At 40.6% G+C, this 20,872-nt stretch overlaps 1 protein-coding gene across 4 annotated transcripts in view; it reads right to left on the reverse strand.

The window, feature by feature from the left end:
* Positions 1–20,872, reverse strand: part of DGKH (diacylglycerol kinase eta) — a 177,747-nt gene that overhangs the window by 82,996 nt on the left and 73,879 nt on the right. For 3 of the 4 annotated variants that reach the window (XM_049646996.1, XM_049646998.1, XM_049646997.1), the window contains exons 3-4: positions 13,060–13,170; positions 10,879–10,959 (exon numbers count right to left, since the gene is read on the reverse strand). In XM_049646996.1, the coding sequence (XP_049502953.1) occupies positions 10,879–10,959; positions 13,060–13,170 (192 nt within the window). Of the gene's footprint in view, positions 1–2,740; positions 3,032–10,878; positions 10,960–13,059; positions 13,171–20,872 lie in introns of those variants that run through there. The other variant, XM_049646999.1, reaches the window with a different exon arrangement.

The raw sequence follows: 20,872 nt of genomic DNA on the forward strand, positions 1-20,872 counted from the left end.
GAGAGGGTTTTTTCTTAGCAGTAATTATAATAACAAGGATCACAGTGATTTTAGAAATTATTTATGTAAGCTATCACACACACTTCTGCTGTAAATTAGCCATGAGTACTAGTTAATGGACACATTAAAAGTTTTACCACACATTTAATATTTTCAGAATGTACCAGAGATTGGAACAAAGCATTAGCCTCATTCCCTTGGCACAAGCTCTATTTGTTTGTAACCGTAAATTGCTTTGTACAGAACACATATGTAATGGGAAAGTTCAAAACAAAATAATTATCTTGTTTGTACCAGTCACCACAAAACTAAAACATTTCCAAAACCTAAATTTTCCATTACACCACAATCATACTTAAGGAACAGAGAAGACACCGGATATTCTAGAAACTTACAAAGAGCCATGAAAATGATACCGAAGGAGTACTTTAAGCCATTTTAATAGTTTTTAAAGCATCTTTCAATTGCCTACTAGACATTGCCAAGATACCTTACCATCATTTCAAATTCTCAGTGTCTAATTCACAGTGCCTTCTTTTCACTCCCCACAAGCCTACTTGTATTCTTGTTTTCTACCCGTAATTAAAGGCATCATTTATATAGCAGTCCTCCCAAATTCAACAACTCTATGTTAGTCTCCTCCTCTCCTCATTCCTTTCCTGTTGGCCATGGCTCTCCAGTCTTTCCCACAAGATCTCTCATGCACCTCTTCCTTCCCTCCCATTACAGATGGCCTTTATGATGGTTTGCTTGAACAGTAGAGCAGTGTCCAACATGGGCTTCCTGCTAAATCCATAACTCTTGTCAAATGCATCTGATAAGAAGTTGCCAGAAAGGGCTCTCATGTAGCATTTAGAACTTTTTTTGAATAAGGAATAAGGATTTGTGACACAAACAAAAAAGTTCAAAATACATTTAGGACGAAAAGTACATCTCCCTCCCAAGCCTGCCCCCAGCTACCAAGTCTCCTTCCTGAAGGCACATATCTGTCAGCTTCTACGTATCTCTCCAGAGAAATGCTCTGTATTTACAACAAATATACCATCTTTCAATGTTTAAATGTATAGCTGCCTGCACATACACACAAACAAGCACAGAGTAACAAACACAGAGTAGCATTTTACACATGCTCACTGTTCTACATCTGGCTTTTCACACTGATCACAACTTGGAGTTCGGTGTGCATTATTATACGCAGAGCAGACTCCTTCTTCTTCACGGTTGCGTAACACTGTACTCTGTGAAATATTTCATAATTCATTTCAACCAGTCTCTAACTTAAACATTTGGGGTATTTCCAATCTTGTGCTATTGCAGTGGGTAAGTAGCCTTGTCCATATGCCTTGGCATACATAAACAGTACCTTTCATGACCTCTGCTAATTCTGGATAGTGTGGGCAGGGAAGGCACTGATGAACCCAAGGACTTAAAAAACCTTCTTTACAATCTATCCCGTGAAGTGTGTATCTTGGTCATATTGTATTAAACCTCAGGTTAAAGTCTTTTGGAGGTTTTTCAGTAGCACTTTTGAGGACAGACCTGTGAGTCCTTGGTGGTAGGCATGCTTTTATCCATCCTGAAAAGGCATGTACAACCTGAAACATATTCACGTGAACAACAATCTACTTGTACAAAACAGCAACTCTAAATTCCTACAAGGGTTCTCAAGGGGAGAAGGATTAGCAGATTTGCCCTGATAGCTTTTCTTACATTATGAGCCTAACAAATAGAGCACTCCAAGTTTTTAGTTTAGCTACAAAAGGACCAATGGTTTCTTGTTTCCTAGAACTTTGGTCTGAGGAAGCTCATAATAACTTTAAAGAAGTATTTCTCCAGGCTATACTCTTGGAAAAGATGTTATATCATTACGTGAAAAGATAAACATGATGTACTTACAGAAACAATGATAACGCATTTCATTTCTAAAAGCCTGATGTCCAAGTGAGAGAAAAAAGAATGCAAATTTCAAACTCCACTTTTAAATTATCAGCTTTCATAGTATAAAGCCATCTATACTGCATATAAGTCAATTTTAAGAGGCAAACAACCACTCAGATTGCATTAATGTGGTATCATTTTAGAGCGCTATAAAATAGGTTAGCCACAGAGACATAAAAAATATGTGGTTTGCCATTATCAGGCATCAGATAATTTTGAGACCACTGCAATCATCAGTCACAGGCAAGAATCGTGTTTTTAAGACTTACTGTTAGCATAAACATCATCTGGTCATGATGTAAAGAGTTCAACGAGGATACAAATATTTATGGGTATATTATAATCTGTCATCATTGAGGAGAAATGAGGAAACTGTGTGCTTTAAGCTAAAACTTGAAATGACACATTTCTCTGAAAGGAAAACTAGGGTTTACAAATATCATTCATTCATTCAACAGCACATTCCTTCCTTCTTTCAACAAATACTTATTGTCTTTCCCCTCTGTTCCAGGCCTTGTGTTAACCCTGGGGATCCATGGTAAAGAAGACAGTCTTTGGGTATGCAAGAAATTTGAGTCCCCACCATCTCCCCTCACTCCTTGCCACATACACACACCATGCAAAGGTCTCTCCAATAGCATTCTTGAAGGATGGTCACTTAGCTCTTGCTGTTTGGTAGAATGAGACTGTGTGCAAAGTGCCTGGGAATCTCTAAATCCACTCCTTGCCTACTCCCAACAAACCCCAAGAGCCGGGAGCCCCAAATTCTACATTAGCTGTATATAGCTATCAGCCATCCAACCTTGAGAAATTCATTTCAGCCCTCTGAACCTGAGTCCACTCTGAGAACTCTGTTCTTGAAGGCCCCTTCCAGTTCGTAGGGAATGAGAGGGCTACAGATTTCTAATAATGGACAGAGGCATTACCTCACAAGAGGCCTGTTCTATCAGATGACTCATGTTAGAAAGTTCTCTTTTAAGTAGAGCTAAAATTGTCCCTCTGTGAATTCAACTGTGAATCTTTTTCCTGCACACTGCAGTAACATAAAACCTGTCGACTGCCTCTTAGACATGAGAATCGATCACATATTAAAAAGATGTCATTTCCCCAAATCTTTCAGATAGAAAGTGGCCTCTAAAGTCAGTCAATCTCATGATTCCCAGACCTTTGTATAATATGGGTTGCCTTCCTCTGTGAGCTCTTGATCAACATTTCTATTCAAAATATAGTGCCCAAAATAAAATATAGTATTCAAAATCGGCAGTATGACCAGCAAGTGTTTAGCAGTATATCAGGCAATGCTATAGAAAATTCTGTGATTGACTTGGAGGAGAAGAGGCAACCGAAAACATAAAAAAAAACAGAGGAATACTATCTGACCAAACTCATTTAAAACTCCACAATAAATGGGGCACCTGGGTGACTCAGTTAAACATCCAACTCTTGATTTCAGGTCAGGTCATGATCTCAAGATTTGTGAGATCTGCTGTCTGAGCTGGTGACACAGAGCCTGCTTGGGATTCTCTCTCTCTCTCTCTCTCTCTCTCTCTCTCAAAATAATAAATAAATATTTAAAACAATAAAAAAATAACTCCACAATAAAGAGTCACAATGGCAGAGTGGTCAGAGCACAGATTGAAGCCAGATGACGTGGACGGGTTCAGATTGTCACTATTTACATGTATTAGGTGTTGCTTCTCCATTTCAGATTTGTCATCTATAAAATGGAGAGCATAATACTACCTAACAGGACTGATATAATTAACTGAATGAATTATCAGCATTTCGAGACGGCACATCGTAGTTATAGTAAATATTATCATCAGAGTAGGTAACTTATTTATCTAAGTGATTATTTATTTAGATGATAATCTAAACACCTGTTTTGTGACATGCATTCACAGATGACATAAAAATAACTTTTCATTCCTTCCTTTGTAATTGAAGATTGAGGTATTAGTGGATAAAAGTAAACTAACACTTCCTTAGGTTCAAAGGATCTGATATCTCTCTTAAGAGAGAAGATGAACTGAATTATAATAGAGAGGAAGCTAAGGGGAAAACAGAATCAACAAAAAGTACACATTAAAGAAACAAGTTCTGGGGCACCTGGGTGGCTTGGTCAGTTGGGCATCCGACTTTGGCTCAGGTCATGATCTTATGGTTTATGAGTTCGAGCCCCGTGTCACACTCTGTTCTGACAGCTCGGAGCCTGGAACCTGCTTCGGATTCCTTGTCTCCCTCTCTCTCTGCCCCTCCCCTGCTCGTGATCTCTCTCTCTCCCTCTCTCTCAAAAATAAATAAGGATTATCCATTTCATCAGTTGATGGAATACTACATGGCAACAAGAAAGAATGAAATGTGGCCCTTTGTAGCAATGTGGATGGAACTGGAAAGTGTTATGCTAAGTGAAATAAGTCATACAGAGAAAGACAGATACTATATGTTTTCATTCTATGTGGATAGAATGTGGATCCTGAGAAACTTAACAGAAGACCATGGGGGAGGGGAAGGAAAAAAAAAAGAGGTTAGAGTGGGAGAGAGCCAAAGCATAAGAGACTCTTCAAAACTGAGAACAAACTGAGGGTTGATGGGGGGTGGGAGGGAGGAGAGTGTGGGTGATGGACATTGAGGAGGGCACCTGTTGGGATGAGCACTGGGTGTTGTATGGAAACCAATTTGACAATAAATTTCATATTTAAAATAAAAAAATTAATAAATAATTTAAAAAAATAAGCATTAAAAAAACTTTTTTTAATAAAAAAAGTAAACAAATTCTTAAGAACATTTTCCCCTCCCATTAAACAGCTGCTCATTTCAGTTATACTATGAATGTATAATTTTCAGCATTTTATGTGCCATAAACATTATATTCTCTGTATTGGTTTTCATGCCTACTTTTTGAAATTTCATTGGAGGAATCAAATCTAATGATAATCAACTTTCAGTCATGTCTGCAGTGGCAAGTGACCCCTGAACTAAAATGACTCTTTGTTCCAGTGCTCATTTAGTTCTAAAAATAAATGCTACCACATGGTTTCTGTGTTTTACACAACCGAGAAAAGCCAGCATGGGTGTGCAGTAACCGCGAGATTCCAAACGCACCCACAGATAGCTCACTGAAAATGTTCAGGGTAGTTAGATAAACCAAATAAATTGCCTCTGTGTTTCTTTCTAGTTAAAAAAAAAAAAATTAAAAAAGCTTTCTTTACAAACTTCCATAAAAAGTGTTAACAATGTCATACAATAATTTCCTTAAAAATGATGACTCATTTAAGATGTAGCCTAAATGACATTAAAATGTAATGAAAGCAGTCATTTGGACAACACATTTTTTTTTAATTTTTTTTTTTACCATTTATTTATTTTTGAGACAGAAAGAGAGCATGAACAGGGGAGGGTCAGAGAAAGAGGGAGACACAGAATCTGAAACAGGCTCCAGGCTCTGAGCTGTCAGCACAGAGCCCGACGCGGGGCTCGAACCCACAAAACGTGAGATCATGACCTGAGTCGAAGTTGGATGCTTAACCGACTGAGCCACCCAGGCGCCCCTGGACAACACATTTTGAAAAGCCTGATGTATAAATGTGATTGTGATGGCTTTCAAATCATTAAAAAGCTGTTCTTTATCATATACATCTACATAACAAGGTATGATTGAAATTTCATTCATTATAGCACAGTTGCTTTCCCGAATAACCTATTAATATGAGGTAACAGTGGAGATAAATCTTCACTGCACCTCTGAAACATAGGCAGGGTGGGACGTTTTCTCAAGATAAAGTTCATCCACATACTCCTTCAAAATTCCCAAACTTGTTGGGAATTGGCAACACGCTTCCACTTGTGAGGCGCACAGCGGGGATAATGACCTCAGGGTTATGACAGCCACTAGCACTTGGTAAACTATATGTGCTCGTCACTGGGCTGGGGATTGCGATGTGTTATCACATTTCACTTAATCCTCATAACCCCATGAGGCGGGCTCCATCGCCGTCCTCAGTTACAGGTGAATTCATTTGTCCAAAGTCACGTAACTAGACAGGGCAAAGCAGGACACAAACCCACACTGTTGGACTTCATGGTCTAAAGTCTGCAACCGAGTAAGTCACAAAAAGCTGGGATATATGCATCATGGTAAGTGAGAAAGAGACAAACAGAGCAGCGGAGGTGAGAAGAGAGAGAGAACAGGGGCAAAGACTAACCAGATGGAAAGAACGCTGTGTGAGAGGGAAGCGCCCTGGCTTACGCATCAGGAGGGCTGGGACCCTTCTCCAGGAGGCACTGGTGTGACCAAGGGGAAGTCAATTCTCTCCGGTCTAAGAGAAGAACACCTTTGCCTACAGCACAGTGGTGTGTTAAAATAAAAACGTGAAAGTGGAAATAAAACACCAGAACACCATGCAGAAATCAATAAAACAAGAAAAAAGAAAGGAAAGGAGACAATTAGAAAATGAACGACAAAATTAAGAATGTCTCGTAGACGCCACCATTGTAGACATGCTATGGTAGAACTTAAACTACACATAAATTCGTGATGAACGTTAATGAATCCTGAAGGATTATAAATTGCCAAGAAGGCTGTCAGGGTTGTCCTTTTCCATTCCCTGATCACATCACTGACACCTAATGTCACGGAAAATGCTTTCAGTTTTTTGTTGTTATTGTCACTGCCGTCTATTACAGAAGACACATGTAAAACCCGAAACTCCAACCTTGGTTAAAATTAGCCCAATTTAAGGGCTAAATATGCATGTATGGATGTGTACATACACATATCTGTATATATTTAAAAATCTGTTTATTTCAACGCTGTGAGATCCGGAGGAAAGGAATTTGGCGAAGTTGTGTGCCCAACAGAAACAGTCAGCTAACAAATGGGCGTTGTTTTAAACCACAAAGTTTGTGGTAATTTGTTACAAAGCAATTGAAAACTAACATGTACCTGAGGTGACTAAGACAACCAAAAAAAAAAAAAAAAAAAAACACCACCAAGAAAATTATTCATTCCAAGGATGGGAGCACAGGACTGTGCAAGGAAGGAAAAGTAACCATCAAGTAGGCAGGTCTGAACCGTGTCCACAAGTCCTTTGACGCAACGCTCATGGTGTTTATGTTCCCTCCCTTGAAGCTCAGTCAGCCTTAGTGACTCACTCGTAACCCACAGAATGAGGCAGAAATGATGCTGAGTAACCTCCCATGTTAAGTCAGTTTCTGCCGTGGTCTCTAAAACAGTGCTCTAGGACCCGTTCTACTAGAGAGCTTGGCATTGGGTTTTCAGGCAAAGCACTGCATTTCTGTTTTCCATTTGCTAATTATAGATTTTCCATTTACTATTGTCCCTTGTCAATATATCATCCTTAGGGACTTCAAGGCATGGCTGTAGTGAAGCTGAATTTGGCCATTCCTGTATTCTCTAGCCATAATACCACCAAACTACACCATTAACCTTTGACATGAACTAGCTAAAATAACAGCATTAATAGCAGTCAATGCAATCCAGAAAGGTAGGATATTTAAATATTTAAAGATAGAGAGGATTGCCAATTATTGGTTGAAAATCTATCTCTTATTCTATTTTATGCCATAGAAAGTTCTACCAAACTGATTTGCTATAAGACTCTAAGCAATCTGCCTAACATTTTAGTCTCCCCATTTCTGGACCAACAAATTTCAGGAATAACGTTTGGTTGAGTGGATAAATTTGTTGAAAACATTTCAACCAAAAGTCTTCTCATGTGTAAAATAAACTTTCATCTTATTAATTAAATCAACAAATACTTATGGGTAGGGTACTATGAGGTAAAACAACATGACAGTGTTTCTGTCTTCAGGGAGCTGATAATAAACATAAGTACCTAATTAAATAAAAAGGCAGAATATAGTGAGTTCTATAATAAAAAAGACACAACAGGAGAGATTGAATGTACTTGTAGGCCAAGAAAGAGCTATGCAAAGGATCTGAATAACTTCTCTTAAATCCAAGCTTTTCACTTCCTTTTACCTTTATATACACCAACACCTTGGACCTCATCTTTACCTGAAATTGTTCTATCTTTCAAATCTTAAATTTTGGAACCCTCTTTCAAACTAAATTCTAGATCCCTTTTGGGGGGAAACTCTTATTGTCCACTCCCCCATGAGTGTCCAGTGTCCACAGAGGGGAGAGGACTACTAGGGAAGGCAAGTGGTTCATCACCCTACCCCACCTTCACTTGGGAGGAAGGAAAAAGAAGCAACAATTTATCAGAAGCTCTGTACTTAATGGTTGTTGGGTCTTGTTCAGCCATGAATAAAGCCGTCCCTCACTCCCTACATTTTATTCTCAAGAACCGAGAACACAGAGGGGAAGATGGATGAGTTATTGATCCCTCAAACATCCAATAATCCCTTTATCTTTCTGTCTGATACATCCTACAAACCATCTACCCTGGATCAATTTAGTTGTTTCCTCTCCCCATCCTAAAGAAAATACGTCAGGCATAGAAATAAGGTGCATTATTAAACTTGACCTCGATCTTTGCTAGACATTATTTACCACCTCATGATCTACTACAGGTCCCTGTTCAGTGCCAACTCTCATTTTCTACAGAAGCGACTCCAAAGCCACCTAAACTCTTACTCAGGGCAGATGACCCTGTCTTCAATTTCATTAAGAAAACAGTAGTATTTGGGTTTGAGATGAATGAACTTCCTGCACACACCTCACTCCATAAACTTTCTGTCTCCTAATCAATGCTGATCTTTACATGAGCTCTGGCTCCCACACCCTTCAGCTTATTCAGCAGTCATGCTCCGTCCATTCTCCCCCTACTTCCTGGACACTCCAACTTTGAGTCTAACACTTCTTTTCTCTCTTCATACACATTCAAAGCCCATTTTAAAGACAAAGCAAAGCAACAACAACAAAACCAAAATTCTCTTCAAGCCTGAACATTCTTCTAGCTATACTGGTTCTCCTTCTAGCAGCCAAGCTTTTCAAACCAGCAATCCACCCCGGCCTCCCTGCCTTCCCGCCTTGTTCCGGAGTGCAGCCTAATGCATTCCACCCGGTCCCTGAAGTCATTCCCATCGGTGTGACCCAGTCACCTCCAAGGTAACAAATTCCATAAACGCTTTCATCTCTCCTTTGACTTGACCTCTCTGCAGTATTTGATGTTTGAAACTTCTGTCCTAAAACTATCTTCCACAGGCTTTTCCTAACATCATCACCTTCTAAAACTCCTTGTATACTTCCGAGTGCTCTGTCTTTATTGGTCCAACTTGAAATTTTAACATTTTCCCAGGATTCTATTCTTGGCTTTCCTCTCCTCAAACTAAACTCTCCCTGGGGAAGGGGGAGGGGCAGGAATATTTACACCATGAATTATCCCACGTGCCCATAAATCAATATGGCTAAATCTGAATGCATTTGCTTCCTCCCCCACCCCTGCCCCTGCCAGTGCTTACCTCTACCGCGGCACTGCTCTGTGTTTGTTCATCTGTCTGCCTTCCCTGCCCTGGCATGCCTGGGAGAGGGACACAGCTCGCCTCTGTCAGTAGTGGTAGCTTCTTGAGCAGGGGCTGGGAGTGTGCAGGGGGCAACAACATAGCAAGAGCAGTGCATCTTAGAGGGCCTAGGAATATGAAGTTATAAAAAGTACCCCAGATGGACTTTACTGGACTGTATTGTGACTAGCACACAGTGGGTATTCAAATCATATTTTTTGAATGAAAGAAGTACAGGAAGAATGAGATACGTGGATACGCTTTGCAGAAGTGGCAGAATTCCAACAGCTACAGGAGGAGGAGGAATCATTCAAGCCAGAGGGAACGAAAAAGCCCGAGCGCAGACAGAAAGGCTGGACGAGGGAGCTGCACAAGGACAGAGTCTCAGGAACACGAGAACGCCGAGGCGTGATTTTATACGACTTTAGGATGGAGCCACAAACGCCACTTGACGGGCAACAGCGAGCCAGTGAGTTCCTTCCAGCAACGTGATTTGTAATCGGGAAGGAATTCGCTGAAACCGAGGCTACCTCTTAAGTAGCTATCAAATGAATTACTTAAGTGAGAATAAGTGAAGGCCTGAACTATAGCAACCACCTGAACTGCAGCAACAGAGCAAAAGTAGAACAGAAGGAAAAAACATTCTTTTTAAGATTGAAGATAAACAACCTTTTTGAATATTCATAAACAACAGAATTAAAGTATTACATTTAAAGGAAGTGAGGGGCACCTGGGTGGCTCAGTTGGTTGAGTGTCTGACTCTTGATCTCAACTCAGGTCACGATCCCAGGTTCGTGGGATTGAGCCCCACATGAGGCTTTTTGCTAAGCGTGGAGCCTGCTTAAGATTCTCCCTCTCTCGGGGCGCCTGGGTGGCTCAGTCGGTTAAGCGTCCGACTTCGGCTCAGGTCATGATCTCGCGGTCCGTGGGTTCATGCCCTGCGTCGGGCTCTGTGCTGACAGCTCAGAGCCTAGAACCTGTTTCAGATTCTATGTCTCCCTCTTTCTGACCCTCCCCTGTTCATGCTCTCTCTCTATCTCAAAAAATAAATAAATGTTAAAAAAAAAATTAAGATTCTCCCTCTCTCTCTCTCTCTCTCTCCCTCTGCCCCTCTCCCCAACTCGTGCTCTCTCTAAAATAAAATTAAAAATTAAAAAATTCAAATAAGTAAACTTAAAAGAGGTAAAAATGTTAAAGCACAAAAACTAAAAGGTCTAAAATGGAAAACACTGTAAATACTTAAAAAAAATACATTTAATACATTGGTTTATTGACCCAAACAATCATGAACAGTATTGGGTACACAACGTGCTCATCAACTGTATTGTGTTGGCATGAATTCCAACGCACAACAGTTGACACACAGTTGGTAACTAAGAGGACTTTCTGTACACGTTTAGGAAAGGTCATTCTATGACTTCTGAGAAGGGAGTCAGCAGAATAGAACCATACCGTGAAACTGTTGTTAGCATTTTTGGTGCTTGCTTCAGCTACACTGGCATCTGAGAGGTCGACTTCATCAAATATCAGAGACTGTTAATGAAAAAGAACACAAACACATTAAATGAAAACCTAACTCAATGCTCGTCAATAATTTTGTTGTTGTTGTTGTTGTTGTTGTTGTTGTTGTTGTTGTTGTTATCGGGCCATGACTACGAAGCGATGTCAGGAATTAGGAATAGAAAAGGAAAGGAAAGTCATTCGTGACACTTTGCCATTTCTTCTTAAGAAGAATGAGTAAAACCATGAAGCACAATTAACTCTTAAATCACAAACTGGGAAGGTCTTTAAAGAACCCTGGCACAGTGTTTCAATGCAAAATGCTGCGTGCCCTCTAGAAGCTTAATTTATGGGGAACCTCCTAACTGTGTCACACACACGTACACACAAAGCAACACCTCCTGACAGGCAACAAACAGCCTGTAACAACTTTGCCAGCAGGCAAACATCCTCCTTCCCACATTTGCTAAGTGAGAAATGAGAACTAGTCCTGGGTCGGATCATGGTGAGTTCCTGAACTTTCTGAACCCTATTTTCCTCATCCATACATGGGTTCAGATGAGAAGGTGAATGTGCTCTGCAAATATAAAATGGAAGTTTCTTTTGTACTCTTCAAAATGGTTTCAATCAAAAAAAGTTCCCGTGAGAAAAACTCCAGAGCAACGGAATCTTTAATATTAGTGTTCCATTTGGAGATTAGGAGATTCTAGTAAATGAACGTATCCGTCCCACTTTGGGTCATTTGGCCTTTGTTCGCACTCATTCCGCGTCCCTGCAGCAGGGCAGGGATGACAGCACACGTCTGGGGCTGCAGGCAAGGGACCGTCCTCTCATAGCTTCCACCACCACCCCCAAGATCTCCAGGGCGCTTGTGAGTCCACTTCACTCCAACCAACCTGTTAGACTTGTTCCCTGACCAGAAGGAACTTAAAATCTAGCACAGGAGAAGAAACAGACACAACCCATTTTAATGCAAGAGAGACTATTAAAAGTGGAAAAGAAGAAATCCGACAGAATACTATGAAATTCAGATAATTTCTCCAGCAGAAGACACTTGAACTCTTGCTCTCATGAATGATGGAATAAGAATATTTGAGGGGATCTTAAAGAAAGCAGGGAGTTTCATCAAGTGGAGACAGAGGGAAAGTCATCTGCCGATGGTACACATGGGGCGAGGCCAAAGGCTGTCAAATGGCCAATGCTTCCCTAGAGATGAATGCGAAAAGTCAGCATGGAGCCAGATCAGGGACAACCTAGAACATAACGACTTTTAAAATAGAATTACTTGGTTTGGTTATTACTTCTACAGCTGCACAGACCAAGAATTAGGTTTGTTTGCATATTTGATTTTGTCTCCTAGTATATAACTCTACTAATTATATCAGAAACATACAGTTTTTAATATGGAAATTATCAATTATCCAAGTGAGACAGCAGCAAGACATCTTAATGTTAACTTCTCAAGGAATATTAAAATGTCAGTTTTAAATGGAAGCTCATCTTTACTCATTTTTTTCTTACCCAACCACATCACTCTTATTTTATTCAACTGTTATGTAACAATCATTTAAAGCCTCGATTTTATTTCACTGTGGTTTTTATTCTTAACTGCTAGCACAATGGAATGATTGTTTGTATTATCTCATTTAAGCCTCCTCAGAACAACATATGCTGCCCACAGCCACTCCACTGCAATGTGCTGGAATTGGGATACGAATCTTGTCTGAAACTGGAGTATGGATTCTTAGCAACTATAGCAATTCTCTCTCTCATGGTCAGGGAAAGATTTATAAGGTAAAAAGGTAGCAAGAAAAGAGGGAAACCCAAAATTTTTGACTTTATTACATTTAATAAACTTTACATTTAAAGTTTTACTTTAATTGTAAGGGAAGAGGAAAGGAAGAAAGAAAACTACTTTAGAACCTTCCCATAAGATTGTCCTTTGTGGACATGCCACGAAATTGACTTAAATAGACTCCCTTGGGATTTGATCCAAGGTGGGTCACATTCATAATACTAAATGCACAGAACAGTTAAGACTATCGTGAGCACTAAGACAAAAAGTTTACAGAACCAAAATTTTTAACCCATTCACAACTTCAAGCGCTTGCAAGTAATATTCTCCCAAATTACCTTTGAGTCCTTTGCATAATAAAGTGTACGGCCTCGAAGTTTGAAGTAACGCTTTTTCCACCTCTGGAAAGAACTGGTTTGCTTCAATAGCTGTCCCTCTTTAATACTGGTCTGGGGAGAAACAGAAGCATAACAACATGATGAAAATCAAATTCAAAACCAAGTAAAATTCAGGGGCGCCTGAGTGGCTGAGTCAGTTGAGTGTCCGACTTCGGCTCAGGTCACGATTTCAAAATTCGTGGGTTCGGGCCCCTCATTGGGCTCTGTGCTGACAGCTCTGAGCCTGGAGCCTGCTCCTCATTCTGTGTCTCCCTCTCTCTCTGGCCCTCCCCTGCTTGCATGCTGTCTCTCTCTCTCACCCTCTTAAAAATAAACATTAAAAAAAAAAAAAAGGAAAATTCAGAGTTAATGACACCCTATCATTGACATTTTGAATATTATTTCCCAGGTCTTACAAATTACATGAGAGAATGTTTTCTTCTTTCGACTCAACTAAGGCAGAGCATGTGCAAAGCCCCAAAGAGCTAAGATGAACTTGACATGGTTCCCTGCCCTCCAAATAGTCACAAATAATACAGGAGACACATACACCAAACTAATATTTACAGTCAAGTGTGATATGTACATTGCCTCGTATATAGTATTTAATAACGGTGGAAAACGTAGAGGGGCAATATAATGTAATGATTAAGAGCATGGGGTCTAGAGCCAGAAACCTTATGTGTACCTCCTAAGGCCACCACTTAGTGGCTGAATGATCTTAGGCAAGTTACTGAACTTCTTCATGCCTTTATTATTCATCTATAAAATGGGGATGATACCAGGGCATACCTTAGAGGGTTGTTGTGAGGAATGCATTAAAAACATATAGAAGACTTATTGCATGGCATACAGTAAGTGCTCATCACATGTTATCATTAGCTGTGTGTGGCTGTAACAAACACACAGTCAAATCACTATGCATGGTGGTCCAGAGAAAGTCCAGAGGGCTCAGGGTGGGTTTTGAAGGAGTTTATCAGAATGACAAAGGATGGAAACGTGTACCTGAGGTGTGTGCAAAAGTAGAAGGGTTTAAAACAGCATGCATATTTGGGAAATCTTCAAAGGACTTTTGGTTATAAACGCAGGGTAGGGTTTGCAGCGATAGAGCAGCAAGAGTTGTGGCTGGAGGAGGTGGGCAGGGGCTCTGTGATTCTGGGCCAGCCCCTGTGGCCACGTGCCTCGTGTATGAAGTTCATTTCAGTATCACCAACAAGACCCTGAGAACCCTCTGGCCTCATCTAGTATCTCTCCATCCCTTTCTCCCCTCTGTCCACAATGGTGCTGTGTTTTTAAGCTGCCATCAATGCTCCTCTTAGGTCTGGACACCACCTACTCTCTCCTCCTGGGCCACCCTTCCCTCAGATATCCATCTGAGCAACTCCTTCACCTCCTTCAAGTCTTTGACCTTCTCGGTGAGACCCACCTCACTGACCTCTTATTTAATACCACAACGAGCTCCCCTGATTTTCCCTCATCTTATTTACTCCCTCACACAAAGGACTTTCCTCTTCTAACATATAATGTAATTTTCGCACGTACTACGTTTATTGTGCTACCTCTATTAGAGTAGAAGTTACCTGAGTTTATTATACCTAATAAAATTAAATTTAATGTTTCATTTTAATCGGAAGGAAAGAAGAAAGGAAGGAAGAAGGAAATTACACTTACAGCAAATTGAACTTATAGTCTTGCTCTGAGAATGTTCTTAGGAGACACGTCACAGGACTGACTCAAATAGATTCCACTGGGGTGGGGTCCAGGAAGGATCACATTTATACTGAATTCATAAAATGCTATAGTGAGTCTCCAAGTCAAAAACAGCTCATAGAACCAAAGTTTAAAAACCCATCTCACTGGACTGCCCACTGATATACCTCAAGTGCCAAAAATATCATTCAGCACACACGATATTAGGATCTATATGAATGAACAGCAGGTACTGAGTTTAAACACATGTCTGTCTGACTCCAGAGTTTACTCCCCATTTCTGTGCCATACCATCTTTTATTATTAACGAGACATAAAATATTGAGAAAAATCTGTTGCCACCAATAAGGTAGTTAAGGTATATGAACGTCTACTTTCACTTTCATATGAGATGTTCTATATAGCTTGCTCTAAGATTGTCTTCCAGGAATTGTAAATTTAAAAAAAATTTTTTTTTATATTTATTCATTTTTGAAAGACAGAGAGAGACAGAGCACAAGCAGGGGTGGGGCAGAGAGAGGGGGACACAGAATCTGAAACAGGCTCCAGGCTCTGAGCTGTCAGCACAGAGCTCGATGCAGGGCTCGAACTCACGAACTGTGAGATCATGACCTGAGTCGAAGCCGGACGCTCAACCGACTGAGCCACCCAGGTGCCCCGCAAACAAGATGTTTACATGTTGAAACTCTAAAATTAAAAATAGCTGCTACTTTCATAATAATCTTTGTTTTGCAAAATGTCTCACCTTATTATGCACGTAAATTTCCATACAAACTCATGTGATAAGTGAAATCACTGTTAAAGATACTAAACAGCTTAATGAAATAGTTGGATGCCATTTCACCTGACTTTCTCTATGCTTATCAAAAATTTTAGGAATTGTAAATTTTGATGATAACAAAATATTTTCGAAACTTCGTACCAAAGAGCTCGATTTGGAGTCAGACAGACAGACTGCAAGCCAGGCTCCATCAGACACCAAAAATAGGAACGTGGGCAAGTTGCTTCAACTCTCTGTGCCCTAATTTCCTCTCTTGAAATACAGCAATAATAATACCTACTTCACAAGCTTGTTGCATCTAATTTAATTATACAGTAATGGCTGCAGAGCACTTAGCACACTGTCTGGGTTACAGCAAACATTCAATAAATGGCAGAAAGTGTTATTATTATGATATCATTATGCTATTAAGTTCAGGGAGTATTTGCCAGGCACCAAATCCTAAGAGCTTCTTGGAAGAAGAGAAGTGTTTCCAGGCCACCGTAAGGGCAAAGAACAGCTGGAGCAGAAGGAGAACGTCAAGAGATGAGGTTCAGGGAGATAAGAGCCAGGAGATGCGGCCACAACGGGGAGTTCGCTTTTTATTCTAAGTGCAAAAAGCTAGTGAAATGGTTGAAGCAGGAGAGCGAGAATGAGGAAATGTCCCAGGGAGAGGGGCTGGAGATCGAGCGCAGGTGGTAGCATCACTGAGACGAAGGCAAGGACAGCAATTTTATTTTGGAGGCAGAATCCACTGGACTTACTGATTGGCCTAAAAGTCAAGAGAGAGGAGAAGAGCCAACGAAATGTCTAAGCATTTGGCTTGGGCAACTCGATGGGAAAGGCTGAGAGAGAAAGGGGCAAGAAGAGTGAGGCAGTGAGCTGCTTTACTGTACTGCCGTAGCATCTGGTGTTGCCTGGGGGAGAGAGTCGGAATTCTTAAATCTGAACACGAAGCACTGAAATGCTGTAAAAAAGATAACTTACCCAAAGAACAAATCATTTGTTCTGTAAGCGAATGTATCGGGATTTCTTACAAAGTTTCCTTTAAAGCAACGAGGAAGAAAACTCCATGTTTGCTCTATTTATTTTCTAGAGGCATTGTCTAAGGAAAGCATAAATACCCTACTTCATTCTCCACCTGGTTATCAGAGTGATTTTCTAAAATGAAAGCCTGAATATACCAAAGCTTGACTCTCTTTTGCCTGCAACAGAAAGCCCAAACTTCTGTATGTATCAAAGAACACCCTGCATGAGCTCCCCAACCTCATCACCGCCCCTGCTCATGTTCCTCCCTCTGCCCTAAATGTCCTGTCCTCAATTTGCCTGTCTTGAAAGCTCCTCTTCATGGAAAACTCTGATCCATGCCAGTGCCCCATGACGGCTTCTCTGACCCTTAGGAGGAAAGAAATAACTACTCCCACGTTTGCCCTCTAAGGCGCCCTTACCCTATTTGTATAGCAGCATCTATGACACAGAATGGCGCCGATTTACAGGTTGTGGCCAACCATGGTGTGAACCTCCCATGAGCAAAGACTGCATCCCACACCATCTAACGCATTAGCCAACACCTTAGGGCCTCTGTAAACGTTGCACTGAACAACTTTTAGCTGAATGTAAAAAAGTATGGAAGAGAACTTTGTATTTTAGAAGAACAAAAGAATTGGAAAACCGAGTTAGTGGCCGGAAATGATTTGACGTTTTCCAGCATTTGGCAGATCTGAACCTGATTCTTTGCATGTATATAACAGCAGACACAGTGCACGAAGGTGTATGTGGTCCCAGATGCACTCCCTGGGTGAGGGCTGGGGAGAGATGGGAAGAGGGATGGGAAAATGTCTATCTACCCTGATTTTAAGGATACTGCTAAATTCAGAGATGATCCTTACATCATCACTTTCAAAGCAAAGATGTAGCTTTTTCTACATCACCTTTTGTTCTTTAAATCTTGCATAAGCATGGGTTAATCTGCAGTGTGTGAGGCTGTTGGGGGGGGGAGGGGTTACAGACATGTGTAAGACATAATCTTTATCTTCACGCATTTACAAACTTCTTTATGTTACACAGTTCATCTTAAATTCTTAAAAAAGAAAGAACATTCTGAGGCTAGCTTACTTACTTTTAAGAGATGGGATTTAAAATATTTAACTAGAAGGCAGTTATTCACATGAAAGTCAATCCTCAAAATAAACATCTGTTTATATGCAGCTAGTTAAACAAACACTTCTGATAAAAGGAGAAGCATAACAAAAAAATGATTAATTTGCAACAGTCCTAGAAAATATAATCATATTATTAAAGTGTGGTTCAGAGAAAAACATGCGTGGCTCCAGAAATCTCAAAATACTGCATACACTAAGAGAACAACCAGGGACTCTTTCTTTAAGATCACAATATTTATTATGTTCAATGTTAAGGCTCAACTAGAGTAAATACTTGAGGTTAGTAACAGATACAAGAAAGTTACGACCAGAGAGTTATAATTAAGAGCCTATTAAAATTAAGTATTACATCTTAATTTTATTTTGTTCATAATCTCTAGGGTAAGGGATAAACTCTCTCCTCCCTCAAAAACGGGCTTAGAGATGTTTACATTTAATTGACATTTAGTCGTATACTCTGGCAGATACTGGTTTAGTAATATCTAACACGTATGAAAAATCAGTGAAGCCATGTAGACTTGACTATATACCAATAACCCAACTTTCAGATGTTAAAAACAAAAAGTCAGAGGTGCCTGGGTGGCTCAGTTGGTTAAGTGGCTGACTCTTGATTTCGACTCAGGTTATGATCCCACAGTTCATGGGACTGAGCCCCAGTCGGGCTCTGGGCTGATAGCGTTGAGCCTGCTTGGGATTCTCTCTCTCCCTCTCTCTTCCCCTCCCCATCCCTCTCTGTCTCTCCATCTCAAAGTAAATAAGTAAAACTTTTAAAAAGGTTAAATAAACTTGGCTTTGAAAAAATTATTTCAATGAGATAAACTTTAAGTTGAAAAGTCTCTTGTTTAGCTGGCTTTCTAAAATGGCCTGCAGCCTCATGTCTCAAAACTGTGGAATTGTTCATTTCGTGCTCCCGGTTTATATCAAACAAAAGTAATTTCTCTTTTAAGTCATTCACAGACACGGTGCTCTAAGAGTTCCCCTAAAGTTTCAGCAACACTTGTGTGTCACAAGTTGAAGCTGCTTGGACGGAACACCACTTTCACGTCCCGAGGAGAACGCAACTGAGTCAGTCACTCAATGAGTCTTTTTGTAAAGCTAAGAATTTTCGAAAAATCAGTTACTGCCTGATTTATCTGATAAGTGCACATTTTCGTATGCTGACTTTTTTGGCCATCAAATAGGTGTGGTGAAAAGCTTGATATAGTGAAATGGAAATGTCAGCGATGACTCATCGCTTACAGATGTCTTCAAAAATTCCAGAAGAATCTCTGCTTCTCCTCATGGTGTCCCTACATGACCCCTTAACTTCTCTTCTAAGAAATGGTAATAATAAAATTTGTTGTTATGGACCGAATGTCTGTATGCACCCCCCCCCAAATGAAATCCTAACCCCCGATTTGATGGTATTAGGAGGTAGGGCCTTTGGGATTTGTGCCCTTATACAACAGACCTCAGAGAGTTGCTTCTGCCACTGTGAGGGTGCAGCGAGAAGACGGTCATCTATCGACCAGAAAACAAGCCCTCACCAGACACTAAATGTGCCGGTGCCCTGGTCCTGGATGTCCCAGCCTGCAGAACTGTGAGAAATGAATTTGTTGATTAAGCTCTCCAGTGTGTGGCATTTGTTGTTACGGCAGCCTGAACAGACTAAGATGTGGTTTGAGAGAGTTTTCACAGCACTTCTCTCCCATCTTTTTTCTCTCTAAAGATTTTATTTTTAAGTAATCTCTACCCCCAAGGTGGGGCCTGAACTTAGAAGCCAGAGATCAAGAGTTGCATGTTCTACTGACTGAGCCAGCCAGGCACCTCCCTCCCTCGTCTCTTGTGACTTCTGTCAGCTCCATCCCCCCGAGAAGAGAACTTTTCTCTGGCGCCAACATTTCCTTATCCATTTTGTTACATAAGCTCCAGGAAAGCTGTCTATGCCTTCCTGGGTGGACACCTATAAGTGTTACGGGTAGGTGTTATAGGCAGACAGAACCTATAACATCGTGAGTCTGTTTGACTTTCTTTAATGGTGAGTCTCTTTAGCTTTACAGATTTTAATCCCTAAGTTGGAAATAATACCTGTACCTGTATATCACTATGTGCTATGATGACATGTGAGACAATGGATATGAAAGAACACACAGTTCTTTAACAATGTGGTATGACAGGGTGCCTGGGTGGCTCAGTCGGTTAAGTGTCTAACTCTTGGTTTCAGCTCAGGTCCTGATCTCACGGTTGGTGAGAGTGAATCCTGTGTCGGGCTCTGTGCTTACAGCGAGGAGCCTGCTTAGGATTCTCTCTCTGCCCCTCCCCTGCACACTCTCTCTCTCTGTCAAAAAAATTAAAAAATTAAAAATTAAAAAAAAATTTTTTAATTAAAAACTGGTATGGCAAGATATTATCTTGGCTAACATGAGTCCCCATCAGAAGCATTATTTATTAGAGGAAGGTTTCATTTCTTCAGTCCGTCTTTTTCCACTTCTCCTGCCATTGCCTTGTTTCAAGCTCCTCTATGTCTCTACAATTCAACAGTCCCCTAAATGTCCTCCACACTCTCGATTTTTCCCACCGCTAGTCCATTCTTCCCACTGTGGGCAGAATTATCCAGGAATAACAGATTTGGTGCCAGCAAAGTTGGTTTAATATGTCCAGTGGTTTCCTATTGCCCACAGTATAAACCCAGCCCTGTGAGCTGGGCACACAGCCTCTTCCTTCCGCAAGGGACCCACCTCCTTGGACAGCTTCCTCTTCAGGAATCCTCTTAAATTCACCTGACAGCAGGGTAAACGAGAAGCACTCGCTAATTCCCAAATCCCCCATGCTTCCTTATGTCCAGCCTCTTTCACAAGTTCTTCCTTCCACTCATCGTCCTGTCCTCTGCTTCTTCTTGCAACCCCCACTACATACTGTCATCTTTTAAGGCTCAGGCCACCATCACACCCTAGGTGGGCCCAGAGCACTATGCTCACACATCAATCTATAGCATTAATCATGTTCGGGAATTTTTTAAAAAATTGTGTCTCTCTCCTGCATCTTATTTATTTTTCCATCCTCCATATAGTCCTGTCCTTGACATTAATAATTAATACATGTGAATCAATTTATTGAGTAATCAGGAAACACAAAGTAAGAAATTAAAAGGATTAAAATATTT

The sequence above is a fragment of the Panthera uncia genome (assembly GCF_023721935.1).
Source record: "Panthera uncia isolate 11264 chromosome A1 unlocalized genomic scaffold, Puncia_PCG_1.0 HiC_scaffold_16, whole genome shotgun sequence".
NCBI classification, from domain to species: Eukaryota; Metazoa; Chordata; class Mammalia; order Carnivora; family Felidae; genus Panthera; species Panthera uncia.